The 18,001-nt window shown below is 39.8% G+C and overlaps 1 protein-coding gene and 1 pseudogene across 1 annotated transcript in view; both read right to left on the bottom strand.

Moving 5' to 3' along the window:
* Positions 1-1,861: 1,861 nt before the first annotated feature.
* LOC101342339 (threonylcarbamoyladenosine tRNA methylthiotransferase pseudogene) lies at positions 1,862-2,676 on the bottom strand (annotated as a pseudogene).
* A 6,684-nt stretch (positions 2,677-9,360) lies between these two features.
* IL2RA (interleukin 2 receptor subunit alpha) overlaps positions 9,361-18,001 on the bottom strand; it is a 59,345-nt gene continuing 50,704 nt past the window's right edge. The window contains exons 5-8 of the mRNA XM_023734408.1: positions 16,046-16,117; positions 15,507-15,578; positions 14,546-14,612; positions 9,361-9,765 (exon numbers count right to left, since the gene is read on the bottom strand). Of these exons, the coding sequence (XP_023590176.1) occupies positions 9,741-9,765; positions 14,546-14,612; positions 15,507-15,578; positions 16,046-16,117 (236 nt within the window). The 3' untranslated portion in view covers positions 9,361-9,740. The remainder of the gene's footprint in view (positions 9,766-14,545; positions 14,613-15,506; positions 15,579-16,045; positions 16,118-18,001) is intronic.

The raw sequence follows: 18,001 nt of genomic DNA, 5'->3' as shown, positions 1-18,001 counted from the left end.
AAATTCAGTACAGAATTAAAAGGGTGTCCGGGGGCCAATCTCTAGGGGTTTCTCCAGTCTCTTTCAGACCAGTAAGTCTGTTTTTTTTTTTTTTTTGAGTTAGAATTTTGTTCTACATTTTTCTCCAGCTCTGTCCAGGACCCTCTATCATGATCCCGGTCAGAGCAGTTAGTCATGGTAGCCAACATATAGTTGTGCTGGACTCCGTCTGGTGGAGGCTGTGCTAGTTGTGTTCCATTAGTCCTTTGCACTAACCTTTCCCTTGTGCCTTTGCTTTTCTTCATTCTTCCTTGCTCCATCTTAGATGGCCGCTCACAAGCTTTTAAGACCCCTGATGCTACTCACCAAAATAAGACGTAGGACATTTTCTTTATAAATTATGCCATGCCAGTTGAGCTAGATGTTCCTTGAGACCATGGTCCCCACAGCCCTCTACCCAGTAATCTGGTCCCTCAGGGAGTTTGGATGTGTCTATGGAGCTTCCATGACCTTGCCTTGGACAAGTTATGCTGGCTTACCCAGTATTGTGTACTGCCTTACACTTCACCAAAGTTACCACTTATCTATTGTCTATTTAGTGTTTTTCCCTCCCACCCTACCCCCCCATAACCATCAAAGATTGTTTCTTTTTATGTGTAAACCTTTTCATGAGTTTTTATAGTGGTGGTTTCATACAATATTTGTCCTTCTGTGATTGGCTTATTTCAATCAGCATAATGCCCTCCAGATTTATCAATGTTATGAGATGCAGATTCATCAATGTTCTTTAACTTTGCATAGTGTTCCATTGTGTGTATGTACCATAGTTTGTTTATCCATTCATCTGTTGATGGGCATCTAGGTTGTTTCCGTCTTTTTGCTTTTGTGAACAACGCTACAATGAACATGGGTGTGCATATGTCTACTTATGTGATGGCTTTTATTTCTGTAGGATATATTTCTAGGAATGGGATTGCTGGACCATATAGTGTTTCTATTTCTAAATTTTTAAGGATGCACCATATTGTTTTCCAAAATGGTTGTACAATTTTGCATTCCCACCAGCAGCGCATAAGAATTCCAATCTCCTCGCAGCCTCTCCAACATTTGTTATTTTCTGTTTTTTTTTTTTTTGATTCGTGCCAGTAATGCCAGGGTGAGACGGTATCTCACTGTGGTTTTGATTTGCATTTCTCTAATGGCCAGGGATTGAGAGCATTTCCTCATGTATCTGTTAGCCACTTGAATGTCTTCTTAGGTGAAGTGTCTGTTCATATTGTTTGCCCACTTTTTTTTTTTTTGACATTTAAAAACATTTATTAAGATGCAAAATTCTTCCCACACAAGGAAAAGATGACCAGAGCCACTGTACAAATTAGGTTCTGACTCGAGACTGGAGATTAAAAAAAAAAAAAGTAACTACTTGCACTTTCTTGCTAGAAATAAACCAAAATGAGCTTAATTGAAAAGATATGCCATGGCATCTGCTATTAGGTTTTAGGTCAAATAACCAATGGGTCCAGCTCAATGTAAGATAGGGTGAGCCTCATTAAAAAGTGTGGCTGAAGAGGAGGCAGTGGGACCAGTACAAATTATTGCCCTTTGAGAGCTGATGTGCTTGCTTTCCTGCTCAATGAGAATTTTAATTAGAAAGTTATTCTTCTTCTCAGGCACTTCATTCAGTTGTGTTCTAATTAAAGACCTTAACGAAAAAAGCAAAAAGAAGAGCCAACAGAGCCAGGCCCACAGAGATCTTCAGTGTGCAGTCTTCCTGTAGCCTCTGTATCTGCGGCACTGTCCTGGAACTCACTGAATCTCGGTCAGTGGCAGCAGAGGTGTGGGAGAGTGAACTCAAGTGATTCCCACACCTATTTCTGAATTCCTATGTTAAACCCGAGACTTCTCCCTTTGCTAATAGTTAGCTGATGGATGGCATGTAGACTTTGGCGTCTGATACTGGCTGCCCTTTCATAAAATGCTTTCCTGATTCATAAATGTCCACTTTGACCATTTTCCCCATGAGTGAAGGGTGCTTTGGCACTAATACCTGCTCATAGAATCGATTGTGTGCAGCATAAAACTTGGAATCAAAAGACTCTTCTATTACTAACACTTGTTGTCTTTCACCAATCTTGTGATCATATGGATTGTAAGAATGAAATACCCAAGAAAGATCTTGCGTTCTTTGCTTTTTCACTTGTGCTGGAACTTGTTCCATTTTTGCAGCAGGAGTTCCTGGTCTTGGATAAAACTGGTTAATAAAGAGGCTTGGAAATTTGTTCTCTTCAACAAGTTTCACTGTTTCCTGAAAATCTTGATCTGTTTCTCCAGAAAAACCACAGATGATGTCTGTAGCAATAGTTATTCCAGGAACTTTCTCTTTCAGAAAATTCACTACTCTTTTGAAGTCAGCCACACAGTATTTTCTTTTCATTTCCATGAGTATAGTGTCAGAGGCAGACTGGACTGGTATATGCAGAAAGGCATAGACTCTGGGGTGATTAAGGATTTTTGCCATTTCCTCCAGATGCTCGAAAATACAGGGTGGATTTGCCATGCCCAGCCTCAGCATCGCTCCCTCAGGAATCAGTTCAACCAGCTTCCACAGTAGTGTGGGGAGATTGGTGCCAATATCTCTGCCATAAGCCCCCGTGTCTTCACCGGTCAACCATATCTCACAAACACCCTCGGTTGTTTTGTCTGCAGCTGGAAACTCCGTGAAGCTACTTTCTCGTACCCCCTGTTTGCTGGTCTCCGATAGGAGTCCAAGATGGCGGATCCGCGCTGCATTAGTTGGTAGGGGACCTCTGCATGAATCTCTCCTTGCTCTCCATTCTCCATCAGTTTTCTCACTCCATTTGGTGCTTGCTGAGTTCTTTATCTCTTCATTTGATGTTTTAGGGTTTCAGATTGTTGTTTTCTCTGTTCGGCTTAGTTTTTCGGATCTTTGCTGTGGAGGGATGGCGTGGTGCTTCTGCCTAGAGCGCCATTTTGCTGGAAGTCCTCATTTGCCCGCTTTTAATTGGATTATTTGTCTTTTGGTTGTAGAGGTGTTGGATTTTCTTGTAGATTTTAGAGATTAGAACTTTGTCGGATTTTTCATAGCCAAAAATTTTTTCCCAGTCTGTATGTTCTCTTTTTACTCTTTGGGTGAAGTCTTTTGATGAGCATAAGTGTTTAATTTTTAGAAGTTCCCAGTTATCTAGCTTATCTTCTGGTGGTTGTGTATAGTTAGTTATGGTTTGTATCCTGTTAATGTCACGTATTATGGCCTCTAGAGTTAACCCTATTTTTTCTTCTATGATCTTTATAGTTTTGAGTTCATATTTAGGTCTATGATCCATATATAATCAGTTTTTGTGTATGGGGTGAGGTATAGGTTCTGTTTCATTGTTTTGCAGATGGACATCCAGTTTTGCCAACATCATTTGTTAAAAAGACTATCTTCTCCACATTTGATGGACTTTGGGCCTTTGTCAAAGATTAGGTGACCATAAATGGATGGATTTACATCTGGGTTCTCAATTCTGTTCCATTGGTCATTGTTTCTGTCATTGTACCAGTATCAGGCTGTTTTGACTACTGTAGCTGTATAGTAAGTTCTGAGAGTGCGAGTCCTCCTGCTTTATTCTTCTTCAGTAGTGCTTTACTTATCCGGAGTCACTTCCTTTTCCATATAAAGTTAACGATTTGTTTTTCCCATCTCTTTAAAGAATGCTGTTGGTATTTGTATCAGGATTGCATTGTATTTGTAGATTGCTTTGGGTAGAGTTGACGTTTTCAAAATGTTAAGTCTACCTATCCATGAGAATGGTATGTTTTTCTATTTATGTAGGTCTTGCCTGGTTTCTTGCAGTAGTGTTTTGTAATATAGATCTTTTACATCCCTAGTTAGATTTATTCCTAAATATATATATTAGGGACTATTATAAATGGTATTGTTTTCCTGATTTCCTTTTCATCATTCTCTTTATTGGTATATAGGAATCCAACTGAGTTTTATATGTTTATCTTGTAGCCTGTGACTCTGCTGAACCTTTGTATTAGTTTCAGTAGTTTTGCCTTGAAGTCTTTTGGGTTTTCTATGTATAGTATCATATCATCCACAAATAGGGACAGTTTTACTTCTTCCTTATCAATTTGGATGCCCTTTATTTCTTTTTCTTGCCTTATTGCTCTAGCTAGGGCTTCCAACACAATGTTAAGTAAGAGTGATGATAAAGGGCATCCTTGTCTTGTTCCTGTTCTCAAGGGGAATGTTTTCAGCCTCTCTCCATTAAGAATGATGTTGGCTATTGGTTTTGTACAGATATCCTTTATTATATTGAGGAATTTCCCTTCTATACCTATTTCATTGAGAGTTTTTGTCAGGAATGGGTGTTGGACTTTATTGAATGCCTTTTCTGCATTGATTGAGATGATTGTGTGATTATTTTCTTTTCTTTTATTCATATGGTGGATTACATTGATTGATTTTCTAATGCTGAACCATCCTTGCATACCTGGTATGAATCCCACTTGATCGTAGTGTATTATTAATTTTATCTGATGCTGTATTCTATTTGCTAGAATTTTGTTGATAATTTTTGCATCTGTATTCATGAGAGATATTGGTCTGTAATTTTCTCTTTTCATGGTGTCTTTGCCTGGTTTTGGTATCAGGGTTATGCTGGCTTCATAGGATGAATTTGGAAGTATCCCTTCCATTTCTATGTTCTGAAATAGTTTGAGTAGTACTGGTGTAAGCTGTTCTCTGAATGTTTGGTTGAATTCTCCAGTGAAGCTATCTGAGCCAGGGTTTTTTTTTGCTGGGAGTTTTTTTTGTTACTTTTTCAATTTCTTCTCTTGTTATAGGTCTGTCCAGATTTTCAACTCCTGTTTGTGTTACTTTGAGTAGGTATTATGTTTCTAGAAATTTGTCCATTTCCCCTAGGTTTTCAAATTTGTTTGGAGTATAGTTTTTCATAATACTCTGCTATGATCCTTTTTTTTCACTTGGGTCTGTTGTAATGTCCACAATTTTATTTCTTATTTCAGTTATTTGCATCCTTTCCTGTTTTTCTTTTGTCAGTTTGGCCAATGGTTTGTCTATTTTGTTGATCCTTTCAGAGAACGAACTTTGGTTTTGTTGATTCTTTCTGTTGTTTTTTTAATTCTCGATTTCATTTATTTCTGCTCTGATATTTCCTTTCTTCTGGTGGATGTGGGCTTCTTTTGCTGTTCTCTTTCTATTTGTTCCAGTTGTATAGCTAATGTTTTGATTTTGTCACCATTCATTTACTTTTAACCTTATCATATCTTTATGTTTAAAGTGGGTTTCTTGCAGTGAGAATATAGTTGAGTGTTGCTTTTTAAATCCAATCTGACAATCTCTGTCTGTTAATTGGGATATTTAGACAATTCATATTTAATGTAATTACTGATATGGCTGGGTTTTAAACTGTCTTGCTGTTTGTTTTTAATTTGTCTGATCTGTTCTTTGTTCCCTTTTCTCTTCTTTTCTACTTTCTGTCAGATTGAATATTTTTTATAATTCCTTTGTTGGTTTATTAGCTATAACTCTTTGTTGTATTGCTTTTATTAGGTTGCTTTAGGGTTTTTAGTATACGTCCTTAACTTTTCACAATCTACCTTCAAGTGATATTATAACACTTCATGTATAGTATGTTGTTAGCTGCCATCAAGTCAGCCCCAACTCAAGGTGAACCCATGCACAATGGAACTGAATGCTGACTGGTCCTGTGCTATCCCCGTGATCAGATGTAAATCGTATAATGTTTTTCCATAGGGTCTTCATTGGCTGATTTTTGGAAGTAGATCACCAGGCCTTTCTTCCTAGTCCATCTTAGTCTGGAAGCTCCACTGAAACCTGCTCAGCATCATAGCAGCATGCAAGCCACCATTAATAGACTGATGGTGGCTGCACATGATGTGCATTGGCTGGGAATCCAACCTGGGTCTCCTGCATGTATAGTATAAGGACCCTAACTGGTATACTTCTGTTCTTCCCTCCTAGTCTTTGTCTTATTGTTGTCATACATTTTATTTCTACACATGTTATATACCCTTGTTTATGTTATTATGTTTGTTTAAATAGTCAATTATCTTTTAAATATATTTAAATAATAATTTTAAAAATTTATAATTTTACCCACATAGTTACCATTTCTTGGGCTTTTCATTCCTTTGTGTAGATCTATATTTTCTGGTCCATTTTGCTTCTTCAAATTGTCAACAGAAGAACATCAAAGAAATCTTTCCACAACCTTAAAAACTCCTATATGCCAGTCCTAACCATTCTTTTGTCCACATTTTGTGTACTATTCATGTGAATGAGATTTGACTTTCTAAGCTTTATAATAGTATTATTGATGTGAAAATTTAGGATATTTCTCATAAAATAATGCTTGTGATAGGCTGTAAAGAAAAGTATGGTTGCTTCCCCCTACATCCATTCTCCCTTTTCTTGGTAATGATCTAATTTTCATTTGTTTTACCTCTCCCCTCTCTCCTTCCAAGTAGCCAATGAGGGAGGTGATTCCACTCTTAGTTTTAGGGGTAGGGTATGTGACTAAGGCCTAAGGAAATAAATATCATCTCATCCTCTGTCCACAGTGCAGGAGTAGACATGAGACTTAATTTGAGCCAATAAGACTAGGAAGACATTTGCAGGGACCTCCTGGGGGAGGAGCTCTTTCTCTTTCTAGATGTGGTGATCTGATAAAAATTCTGGAGTATTTACAGCCTATTTGCCATCCTGAGTTTCTTTGGTTAAACCTGATGTCACTGGAGACAGAAAGGAAAGAGAAAAAAACAAAAGCCAAATTCTTGGCAAGGTTGGTGAGTCATGAATTAAACCACCAATGAAGGCTACTTGGGTACATGAAACAGTTTGATTGGATTTTCTCTTATTTGCTACTTAGAGTGCTAACTGATACGTTTGCTAATATGGTGCTCAATAACTCTATATCTTGTGATCAGGGATTTCTTCTCATATCAACCCTCATATCAGTAGGATAGCTCAAAAAATATGTTTCCCAATATTGTAGTCGAAGAGGACATGTGTTTTGCACTGTACTTCTTTAAAGGAGGAATGGAAATAAGAAGGATTGGCTTTGAAAAATCTCAGCAGCTCTCCCTTTCTCATTCCTGACTTAGCCAGAAAATGCCATCTGATAAGAGCGTCTCCATGTGAGCCAACATTTTTGTAAAGCCTTCAGAAACATTGTAAATTGATCGCAATCATTCTTTGAGGATGAGTAAGAGAGTAGTCAAGTTAGTAAAGTCATTTATCTTACATACTTATCTACCTCCTGGAGGGAACTTTTTTTGAAGATAATGTTTATAGGACAGTAAAACATGTATTTACTTGAAAGTCTGTTTTAATGTTGAATGCTTATTCTTGGTCCTGTTTTCCACTGGAAAAGGTTTTGATACTAATATGACTGTATAAGCAAAATTTGGGGATGTATATGTATGGGATTGCCATGAGTTGGTATTAACAGCAACTAATAACAACATATATATCTCTGATATCAGAAGGGGTGTTGATGAGTGTTATACAGTAAAACATGTGAAAGCCAGAATCTGTGTAAGGTGGAAACCTGTCAGAGAAGGAAAATGCAAATATTTTCCACTATAATGAACGCCAGAAAAGTGGTAAGACTGCATCCTGTCAAAGGCAGTAACTTTGCGAGATCTGGAAAAATAAGGCAGTCTTGTCAAGTTCTGGCTCTCACAAGTTTCACTGTAGTTAGCATATTGGTTCAACTGCTCTTACAAGGGCAAAAATCATAGTGGCCTAAGGGGTTGTTGTTAGTTGCTGTGGAGTAGGCTCCGACTCCTGGTGACTTTATGTATAAGAGAATGAAATGTTACCCGGTCCTGTGTCATCTTCATGATCTTTGATATGTTTGAACCCATTGTTGAGGCTTTTGCTTATATGAGGTGAGTGTAATGATACTTACAACATTTAGAAATTATAACAAAGAAATTAAAAAATGTTATTTATTAATTCTTTAAAAAAATAACAGTAAACAAACTCACTACATGTTAACATCAGAGCAATGACATCATCACTTATCATGTAGCCTCTGGAAAACTCCACTGTACACAGAGAAAGCGAAAAAGGTAAATAACATCTTAGTATCATTATGACAATAATTTTGATCTCGCAGGTCCCCTTTCCCCAAAAATAGTAATAATAGTAATGGTAATTCAATTCAATTTTGTTCAAGTGAGATTTATTTTTAAAAGTTTTGTCTGGTCTGAGATTCCTCTCCACTGTAGTTTACCCAGAAAACATATATCTGGAAGGGTAGAAGGGGCATGGACAAGAGAGTCTAGATTGTACTTGGTTGGTCACAGAAAAGATAGCAAATAGTTCTTTAATCTGGATCTGGACCCTGTATTAATCCCCTTAATCATGTGATTTTATTAAAGTAGAACATATGAGTCAACTTTACTTGGGAAGAGAAATCTTTTATGCAAGACACTGAATAAACACCTGGAGCTGAATTTGTTCAGTAGAAGTTGAGGGTGTGGATGGAGAAGGTGTAATCCAGTGGTTCTCAAAGTGTGGTCCCAGACCAACAGCATCAGCATCACCTGGGAACCCATTAGAAATGCAAGTTCTCAGGCTCCATACCAGACCTACAGGTTCAAATGCTCTGGGGGTGGGCCCAGCAATGAGTTTTAACAAGCCCTCCAGGTAGCTCTGATTTGCTAACCTTTTTGGTAACGTTTGAGGACCATTTTTATGACTTTTTCCATAGTTACATTCTGTCAGAATGATCTTCCTCCTCCACCCCAGGTCACTTCCTCCCTCTTTCTTTCCTTCCACAAACAATGAATGCATTGATTTCTTTTCAGTGTTTTTATGACTCTTATCTGGAAATGTATGCATGCGCACATTGCATGTCTATCTGTAAGTCTCAAATTAGTGCAGCCCAAATTCAATGTGTTAGGAATGTACAGGTAAAGACATTTTATGTATAATTCATTGCCTGGGACTTGATTTATCCTTTTGTTCCCAGCATTAACTCTAGGAAAACCCTTTCAAATGTTGATGCTCTACAGTCGCAAGGACTTGGCTGCCTTGTGTCCTGTAGAGATCATTTGCCATGGTTACCGTTCTTTAAAAATTCAAAATTAAAAGTTCAATAGAAGGGGGCTAGTTTAGAGGATTGAGCTAAGGACAAAAAGATTCATAGTTACTAGTTCAGCATTCTTAAAGGACATTCATTAGGAATGTGATCAGGAGAATGCGCTGGCCCAGGGGAGGCTGGGAAAGGATTCATATGGATTAAGGGACAAGGTCCAGTTACATAGGGTAAGAAGTGTGAGTATCTATTTACATTAGTGCTAGGGTTTTACTTGGGGTATTCTAAACTGGGAAGTGGGGATGAAATTAACATAAAGCTACTTTTTTAAATTCTCTATATGGTGTGGAGAGAGTTCCATGCCATTTAAGCTTTAATGAACACATATACATGAAAGTAAAACAGAGAGTTGTGCTTGTTCCTCTCTTTTCCTTCAATGGCTATGGCATTGGAAGCAGGTAAATCTCACTCATTGACACTATAGAGCTGGCTTAGAGATGAGGTTGCAGTTGCTGGGGTTCTGTGATACAATTTCAGAGCTTTCTAAAACCCAAGTGATTACAAGAGATGCTTCTTGGATGAGTGTTTAAGTTCTTTGATTTTGCCTTGTGCTCCATTGCTTCTGTTGTATGTTCTTGGCTTCTTACTACTCTTGGTTTTCTAGATTGTTCTTCTACTCTTCCTCCTGTAGAGATATAACAAAGTCATAGCCATATGTTTAATATTGCACCAAGAAAAATGTGGTCTCCACCCTAAACCAATGTGGTTAGAACATTCAATATTACCCAATTGACCTGTTAACTTTAAATCCTACCCCTGGAGACTGTTACCTTCCCACATGCTGAAATCTGACCTCAAGGCCTCTCTGTTTCTCCTGGGGCCAAGAATGACTGCCCCATCTTAGCCTCTGCTCTGTGGTTCTCACAGCATGATAATTCAATTCAACATGCAATGAGTGGATCTGAGAAAGAGCCGAAGAAAGTCCACCCATTTCCCTGTCAGCCCAGGGCTGGGCCGTTATAGATGTGGAAGCTGAGTGGGTCTGAGGGGCTGAACTATAGGATGTGCTCAGCTTTGTGGTTAATCACCAAAACTAATTGCCGTTGAGTCTATTTTAACTTACGGCAACCCCATGTGTGCAGAGTAGCACTGTGCTCCGTACATAGGGTGTTCAGCCGCTAATTTTTCAGAAGCAGCTCTTTTGAGGTATCTCTGGGTGGACTTGTACCTCCAACCATTTGGTTAGCAGCTGAGCACATTAACTGTTTGTACCAATATTATTTGAGATCCTCCCTTTAAATTTCATTCTAGGATGTAGTTACCACAGGGTTCCACTATCACACACATACTAAAACCTGGGAGGCATCTGCGACTCATCCCGCTTCCTTAACCTTCACTTCCAAACAGCCACCAGATCCTGCTAATTTTACCTTCTCTCTGTATTTCTCTATTTCTTTCCTCCTTTCTAACTTCTGTCCACTGACTTAGTTTAGGCTTTCGCAGTCTCATGTGTGAATTTATTCCATTGTGATGTAATTGAGCTGCCACCACTATTAAAAACCAAACCCACTGCCATCCAGTTGATTCTGACTGTGTGACAGAGTAGAACTACTCCATTGGGTTTCCTTGGCTGTAATCTTTATGAAGGAAACCCTGGTGGTTTAGTGGTTAAGAGCTATGGCTGCTAACCAAAAGCTCGGCAGTTTGAATCCGCCAGGCGCTCCTTGGAAACCCTATGGGGCAGTTCTACTCTGTCCTATAAGGTTGCTATGGGTCAGAATTGACTCAGTGGCAATGGGTTTGTTTTTTTTGGTTTAATCTTTAGAGAAGTAGTTTGCCAGGCCTTTCTTCCCCAGTGCTGCTGGATGGGTTCAAACCACCAACCTTAGGTTAGTAGTCGAGTACAAAACGTTTGCACCATCCAGGGAGCTACCAGTATTACTCACCTTAAACCCAGCCTCTGTACTGTAGCCAGACCATCCAAATAGCCAATGTCACCATTTGCCTCATGAGAGTTGTGCATCTCTGCTGCCCTCAGGATAAAGTCCAAGCTCCTCAGCCAGGCTGATCCTCCATGACTTGGCCACCGTCCACCCCTGGAGCATCATTGTCACCACTGCCTCCATGCCCTTCACACCCTAGTTGTTTAGAACTGCTTGACTTCTCCCCAGTATATCATCACGCTGGCTCATGACTCCTTACCTGTCCTCACGCTTTTCCCTCTGCCTGGAAGACATTTCCTGCCCTTTCTTTATTTGGCCGCAGGCATTTCAGGCACTATCTCCTCTAAAAGACTTCGTTAGGTCCCAAGTAGGGTTAAGTGTCCTTTCTCTGTTCTCCTATAACACTTCGATCTTAATTCTTAACAAATTATATTTACAGTCGCTATTTTTTGTCTTTCTGCCCTACTAGTCTGTAAGCTCCTGAGAGCAGGGGCTATGTTGTATTCATCTTTGGGCCATTAGCTCAGTGCCTGCCACATAAGAGATGTTCTAGAAATGTGTTTTGATCTATATGGAGGACACTAGCTACAGAACAAGAATTGTAATAGTAACTAACTGTGCTAAATGTTTTTCATGAACTAGGAAAGTACCTAGCAGTGCTATCCTATAGAACTCTCTGCAATGATGGGAACTTTTTTTATCTGTGTTGTCCAATAAGGTAGCCACTCCCACATGTGGCTACTGAACACTTAAAATGCAGCTGATGCAATCAAGTAACTGAATTTTTAATAGTGTTTATTTAGGTTTAAATTTAGATAGCCACGTGTGGCCAGCTGCTACCGTATTGAGCAGCACAGCCCTTGACTTTTCTCAGCTCTTATTTAGAGCACAGGATCATCTGGTTACTTCCTACCTTGTTCAGAGGTCACATAGTGTAGGGCTCCAAGCTGTAGTGTGTTGGCAAATGTTTAACAACCACCTCTCTGAAAAAGTTTGCCTATTTCCATGGCGTAAGTATTCCCACCATGGCTGTTTTCAAGCTAACAATCACTGAATGCAGAGTTTGGAAGAGATGTGCAGTAATGCACCATTGTAGACTAAGCCATTGTACAGACACAACAGATGTAAATAACACTGAGAACAAAGATAATAGCAAATGTGGTAAAATAATTAGGAAGGGATTAGTTTTGAGTATTACATTTGTTTTTAGTATTATTTAGTTGTTAAGTATATATAACTTAATTTTTAATAATGGCTGTGCTTAACAATCAGTTCACAGAATTCCTGAAAATTTAACACTTGATTCTCATGAGCCAGTGTGAACCAGTTCTGGCACATCACTGGCTCTTAATAATTGCTCGGAAAAATCTTTGGCTAGGCTATGGTGATCATTCAGTAATTCAAATGCAGGATTTCTGTTTGGCCACAAGAGGGCACCATCTGATGAAATTATATTCTAGAGAGAATTTTGGACAAACTCTTTGACCAGAGGGCTCATTTTGAGATTTATGTTTGAGTCTTGCGAAGATTGTAGCTCTGGGAGTCCTTGTGGGAGCTCCTATAGTTTCAGGCAGTTCTTTGTTTCACAACATAAACCCCAAACCATTTAAAAACAAAAAACAAAAAAACCAAACCCATTGCCGTCGAATTGATTCAGATGCATAGCGACCCTATAGGACAGAGTAGACCTGCCCTATAGGGTTTCCAACGCTGTAAATCTTTACAGAAGCGGACTGCCACATCCTTCTCCCGTGGAACAGCTGGTAGGTTCGAACCGCCTACCTTTCGGTTAGCAGCCTAGTGCTTGACCACTGCGCCACCAGGGCTCCTTTTCAAACCATTACCACTCTCGAATAGCTTAGTCCATCCCCTTGTGTCTGAAGTCCTTTGGTCTTCAAGCTACCAAATCAAAGGATCCTTGGTGGTATTAAGCCTTGCCAACTAAGGATGGAGAGGATCTAACAAGTATTGAGCACCTACAATATCAGGCATTTACATACTTAATCTCATGTAGCCCTAAAATAACACCTTAGGAATCAGCTAACACCTTAGAGAAATTGGAAGACTGCCAGGTATGTGAATAATTTCTAATACAATAACCTTGAAGCACTTATCATTTGTATTGCGATAATTTGTACTTAATGCACATGAGGAAAATTAGGAGTATGTTGTATTCCTAAATGATAAATATAAGAATGAAAGATGTTTTTTTTTCTTTCTTCTCTCTGCCTAGCCTAACTATAACCACACGGGGCTAGTTGCAATCCTGTTGGACAGTGCAGTCCTAGACTTTTCCTGCCCTCACTTAGTGCACAGGAAAATCTGGTTACTTCCTGCCTTGCTCAGAGCTCACACAGGGCATGGCCCCAAGCAGTGGTGTGCGGGTACCACTTTGTTTTTGATGGGTGTGGATCTATGTCTTCTCAGAGTCTAACTGGAGGGTTTACACCAGGGTTGACCAGAGCACACTCTGGCAGAGGTGGAGACACCCTGTATAGTCAAGGCAGTGACATGGTAGATCTCTGTAGTCTACTGTGTACAGGGAGGGAGAAATTCCAATTTTTCTTAATAAACCATGGTTTTGTGAGATGTTTTCACTCTCTTTCTTGCTAATTCTATTAGTCTAGTGCAGTGGTGCTCAAAGTTTAGTCCCTGGAATAGCTGCATCAATATCACTTGGGAATTTGTTGGGCATGCAAATTATTGGGCCCCACTCAAGACCTGCTTTATCAGTGCTTTAATAAGCCTTCCTGGTGATTCCGATGTACACTCAAGTTTAAGTACCTGGCCTAATGCAGAGTTGTCAAACCTAGCTACATATTAGACACCTCTGAGGGATTTTTAAAAAGTAATGATGTTTGGGCTCCATTCCCTAGAGATTCTGATTGGCATCCAAGCATTGACACCTTAAAAAATCTCTCCTGGTTAGTCTAATATGCAGCCAGGATTGAGAACCCTAGTCAATGCCAATAAGGCCACACATGGGTTATGTTCCTGGTCAAGGGGATTTTGATGTGAGTTATCTGCAGAGGTGGAATGGGGAGCACAGGATAGGAAAAGCTCAGTGGAGATGCTGCTTTCGGTTTCCTTCCAGCAAGGGGGAGGGCAGAAAGAACTCGGGCTCTAGAGTCCGACTCGTTTCAGCCTCGGCTATACAATCTTGGTCAAGGTGCTTAATCTCTCAAAGCTATAGCTATTCCAAAGGTTATTGGGAAGGTAAGTTGCAATAATGTACATAAGATAAGCATCAAGCTTGGCATATAGTAGACAGTCAACAAATATTAGTTTCCTTTGCTTTCCATTTCCCTGCTGTTTTAATTCTCTTTGAGCAACCCTGATAATGCACTGATGGCTGATTCCTTCTCTACTAATCCCCAAACAGCTAGTGGTTAGTAAGAGAAGGGGATGGACTGGGGAAAAGGAAGACCTAGTTCTTGCAGGTGATTTTCCTACTTGTTCTTTGATGAAGTGCTACACCCGCTAGATTGGTCAAGTGCTTCCTTGATGTAGCATTGGACTCACCATTTTCGCCGCCAGGTAAACCCACTGAGAAGCAGGATACTGATCAGCAGGAAAACACAGCCAGCCACTGTCAAAAGAGAGATTAACTCAGCAAAGGAGGGCCCTAGCCTTGGTGTTGGGGGTAGCAGAAAGTTAGGTCCCCAAAGCAGGCTGAGAAAATCCCCCAGATGGGCAAGGATTTCCTGAAGGGGTGGGACTCTACAGTTTCTGCTTTCCTTTCTTAGAGTACAGGTCACCCCACAGCACTTCTTAGGAGGCTTACTCTGTCCAGAAATAACTAGAGGTAGCATGAGGTGGGGTGTGGAGAGAGAGCCTTTGAGTAAGAAAGAGGGGATGACGCCTTTCCTCAAGAGTCACCATTCTTTCTGAGGGAGCAGACTGATAGGAACTCTTCAGAAAGGTTCAGAGGCCAGGCCTCATTTAAGGAGGCAGTGTGTAAGGCCTGGATCCAGTAAAAGAAACATTGAAATGTAAAAATAAATGATAAATATATTAACATTTCTTGAAAGTGTTCATATTTCCCAAATTCTGCTTTCCTGTGGTACTAGAGTCAGATATTAACTTTTTGGCAGATGTTACCTGAAAACCTGGTCTCTCCTCCTACCAGGAAAACAATTGCAGTGCTTATGGAATGTTGTTTCTCTCTTTCCCAGGTTACACTGTATCCCTCCCTCCCTTGCCTCACCCCTCACAACACACAGACATGGAGGTATTGTCCTTTAAGATCAGGAGAAACTGGTTGGGGCTGGTTTGAAATTTGACTCACAACTTACTATAACTGATTATAATTTGGAGTTATATTAATATCTGGATCCATTCTTTATTATTATAAACATTATGTAGCATAAGGAGGGGACCATTTTAAGCCAATCAGCCAATCAACTGATCAACCAAACAACCAACATGTTCCACAGTCTCTGTTGGTGTACATTTTGTCAACAAAGAAATTGATCTGACCCACCTGCAACTTGATACTCTGTAGTAAATACGAACGTCTCCATGGTTGCAACCACTTCTGTATATTTTTGAGAAACTGTGAAAAAGAGAGAGGGGAAGAAGCTCATTTTATGTTAATTACAGGACAGCACAAGGCTGGAGAGAGTTAGGGCATGTCAATGAATTAGAAACTCAGGAGACTGAAAGAAGGGGTGTGAAAGACAAGCAGAGGCAAGTAGCAAACATTATGTTCTCTGTCTTGAGATTTCCATCCTCAGTCTAGTCATCTTGTTTCTCTTCTCTCTAAAACTTGCCTTGGGGCATGCAGGTTTCTAAGAGTGAGGCCCCTGTTTTGGAGGAGATGGGAGGCTGTGGTGATTGGTGTTTCCTCCCCCTTACTACTTCTTGATGTGTAGGAGTGGTGGCCCAATGAACGATCATTTTTAACACTACAGATCAATTCTGACCCATCTGCTAGAGAGGCTTGCTTCAGATGATTGTCTTCCCTTTCTTGCATTGTGATTTAATGACCAAGCTTTTTTTTCAGAGAAATTCTAGCCATACCTGTTGTTATTGAGGGACAGGAAGTTTCACTCTCAGGAAGAGTGTCAGTGCTTGATTCAGCCTCTTCTTTACCTGGAGGACAGAGTAAGCAATGCTTGTGAAACTTAAAGATGGAGTGCTCAAATCTTTCCCCTCTCCCTCATCAGCTGGCTGCAGAAACACTATATGAGGTATGCGTCTTTGTTCTGGGCACATCTCTGGGGATGCCACATCACATGATTCTACAGCAGGGTCACAGGGAAGTGTTTATGTGGCCTCAGCAAAGCAGAGTGAGAGGGAATTCTACCCTGACCTTGACTTTCCGTGAAACTCCTAGCAACTATTTCTCCCCATGCTTGCTACGTAGTCCTAATTTCTGCCTGTGAAATGCGTAGCATCTTCTGAAACCAAAAAGTTGGAGAAAATGGATCATAATGATAGAAATATGATTGAACTATCAAATGAAGTAAAAATGTACATGTACAGCAATGACAAGAGAAAAGAAAAAAAGAGTAACTGCTGAGCCTGCTTATGTACAGCCAAAAACTTCCTGGGATTTGGTTCCTTAGTTTGGATGTTTAGGGTCATGGTTTCATGGGACATCCCAGTTAAGTGGCTTAATAACAGGTTTAGTGCTTCTGTTCTACCTCCTAGTTCACTGAGTAGTGCCTGGGATCTTAAAAGCTTGCAAGCAACCATCCAAGGCAAAACAATTGGTCTCTATTTGCCTGGAGCAACAGAGGAAGAAGGAGAGTCAGGAATAAGAGGAGGATTTGGAATATGTGGCTAATTATTTCCATGAACAACTGACTCCTTTGCCATGGGACCAGAAGAACTGGATGATCCCAGCTACCATTACTGAACATTTTGATCAAAGATCCATAAAAGAATCCTGATCTAAAGGGGGAAAATGCAGAACAGAATTTCAAATTCTCATGGACTTCAGACTTCCTGGAGCCATGAAGGTTAAATGAACCCCTGAAACTATTGCCCTGAGATAATCTTTAAACCTTAAACCAAAAATATCCCCTGAAGTCTTCTTAAAACCAAACAGTAGTTTAGCTTTACTAGTAAAAAAGTCTGCCTTGAGCATTATGCTATTTTAAGAACTATCTATATGGCACCAAATTGACAACAGCATCTTGAAAAATTAGGTAGGAACCTTAAGGGGCAGTGAATTTATGTTAATTGGTGAGGAACAACTCAGAAGGATGAGAATGATTGTGTGACTCGAAGAATGTAATCAATGTCACTAAATGGTACATGTAGAAACTGTTAAATTGGTGCATGTTTTGCTATGTATATTCTCAACAACAACATAAATAAAATTTTAAAAAATCATAAGAAAAGATGTGGAAATGCACAAAATGATAGCCCAGTCTTATTATGTCTGTGTGTTAACACCTCCAGGATCCTTTTAGCTGGCCTGCCTTGGGGATCCTACTAGTTGGCTAGTTAGTGGTAGGAATGGTGATAGGATGGCACCTAATCTAGTTAGATGTTTCACAGGAAGCTGTAGATTTAGGATGTCATCAATGTTCTGTTTTTCACTTTTGTGCAAAAAGTCCACTCAAAACTGTATTAGTATTTTGTTTTGATTGGAGCATTTTATGATTTGAACAGGAAGAATCAATATTAAAAAAATTTTATACATCCTATCCCCTTTAAAAAGGAAGTCTAGGATATCCAGACTCCCTGAGGGACAAAATTACTGGGCTGAGGGCTTTGGGGACCATGGTCTCGGGGAACATCTAGCTCAATTGGCATAACAAAATTTATAAAGAAAATTTTCTACATTCTACTTTGGTGAGTAGCGTCTGGGGTCTTAAAAGCTTGTGAGTGGCCATCTAAGATACTCTACCGGTCTCACCCCATCTAGAGCAGGGTAGAATGAAGAAAACCAAAGACACAAAGGAGAGATTAGTCCAAATGGCTAATGGACCACAACTACCACAGCCTCCACCAGACTGAGTCCAG

The sequence above is a fragment of the Trichechus manatus genome, unplaced genomic scaffold (assembly GCF_000243295.1).
Source record: "Trichechus manatus latirostris isolate Lorelei unplaced genomic scaffold, TriManLat1.0 scaffold00067, whole genome shotgun sequence".
Lineage (NCBI taxonomy): Eukaryota > Metazoa > Chordata > Mammalia > Sirenia > Trichechidae > Trichechus > Trichechus manatus.
This window is presented reverse-complemented; position numbering and strand designations above follow the sequence as displayed.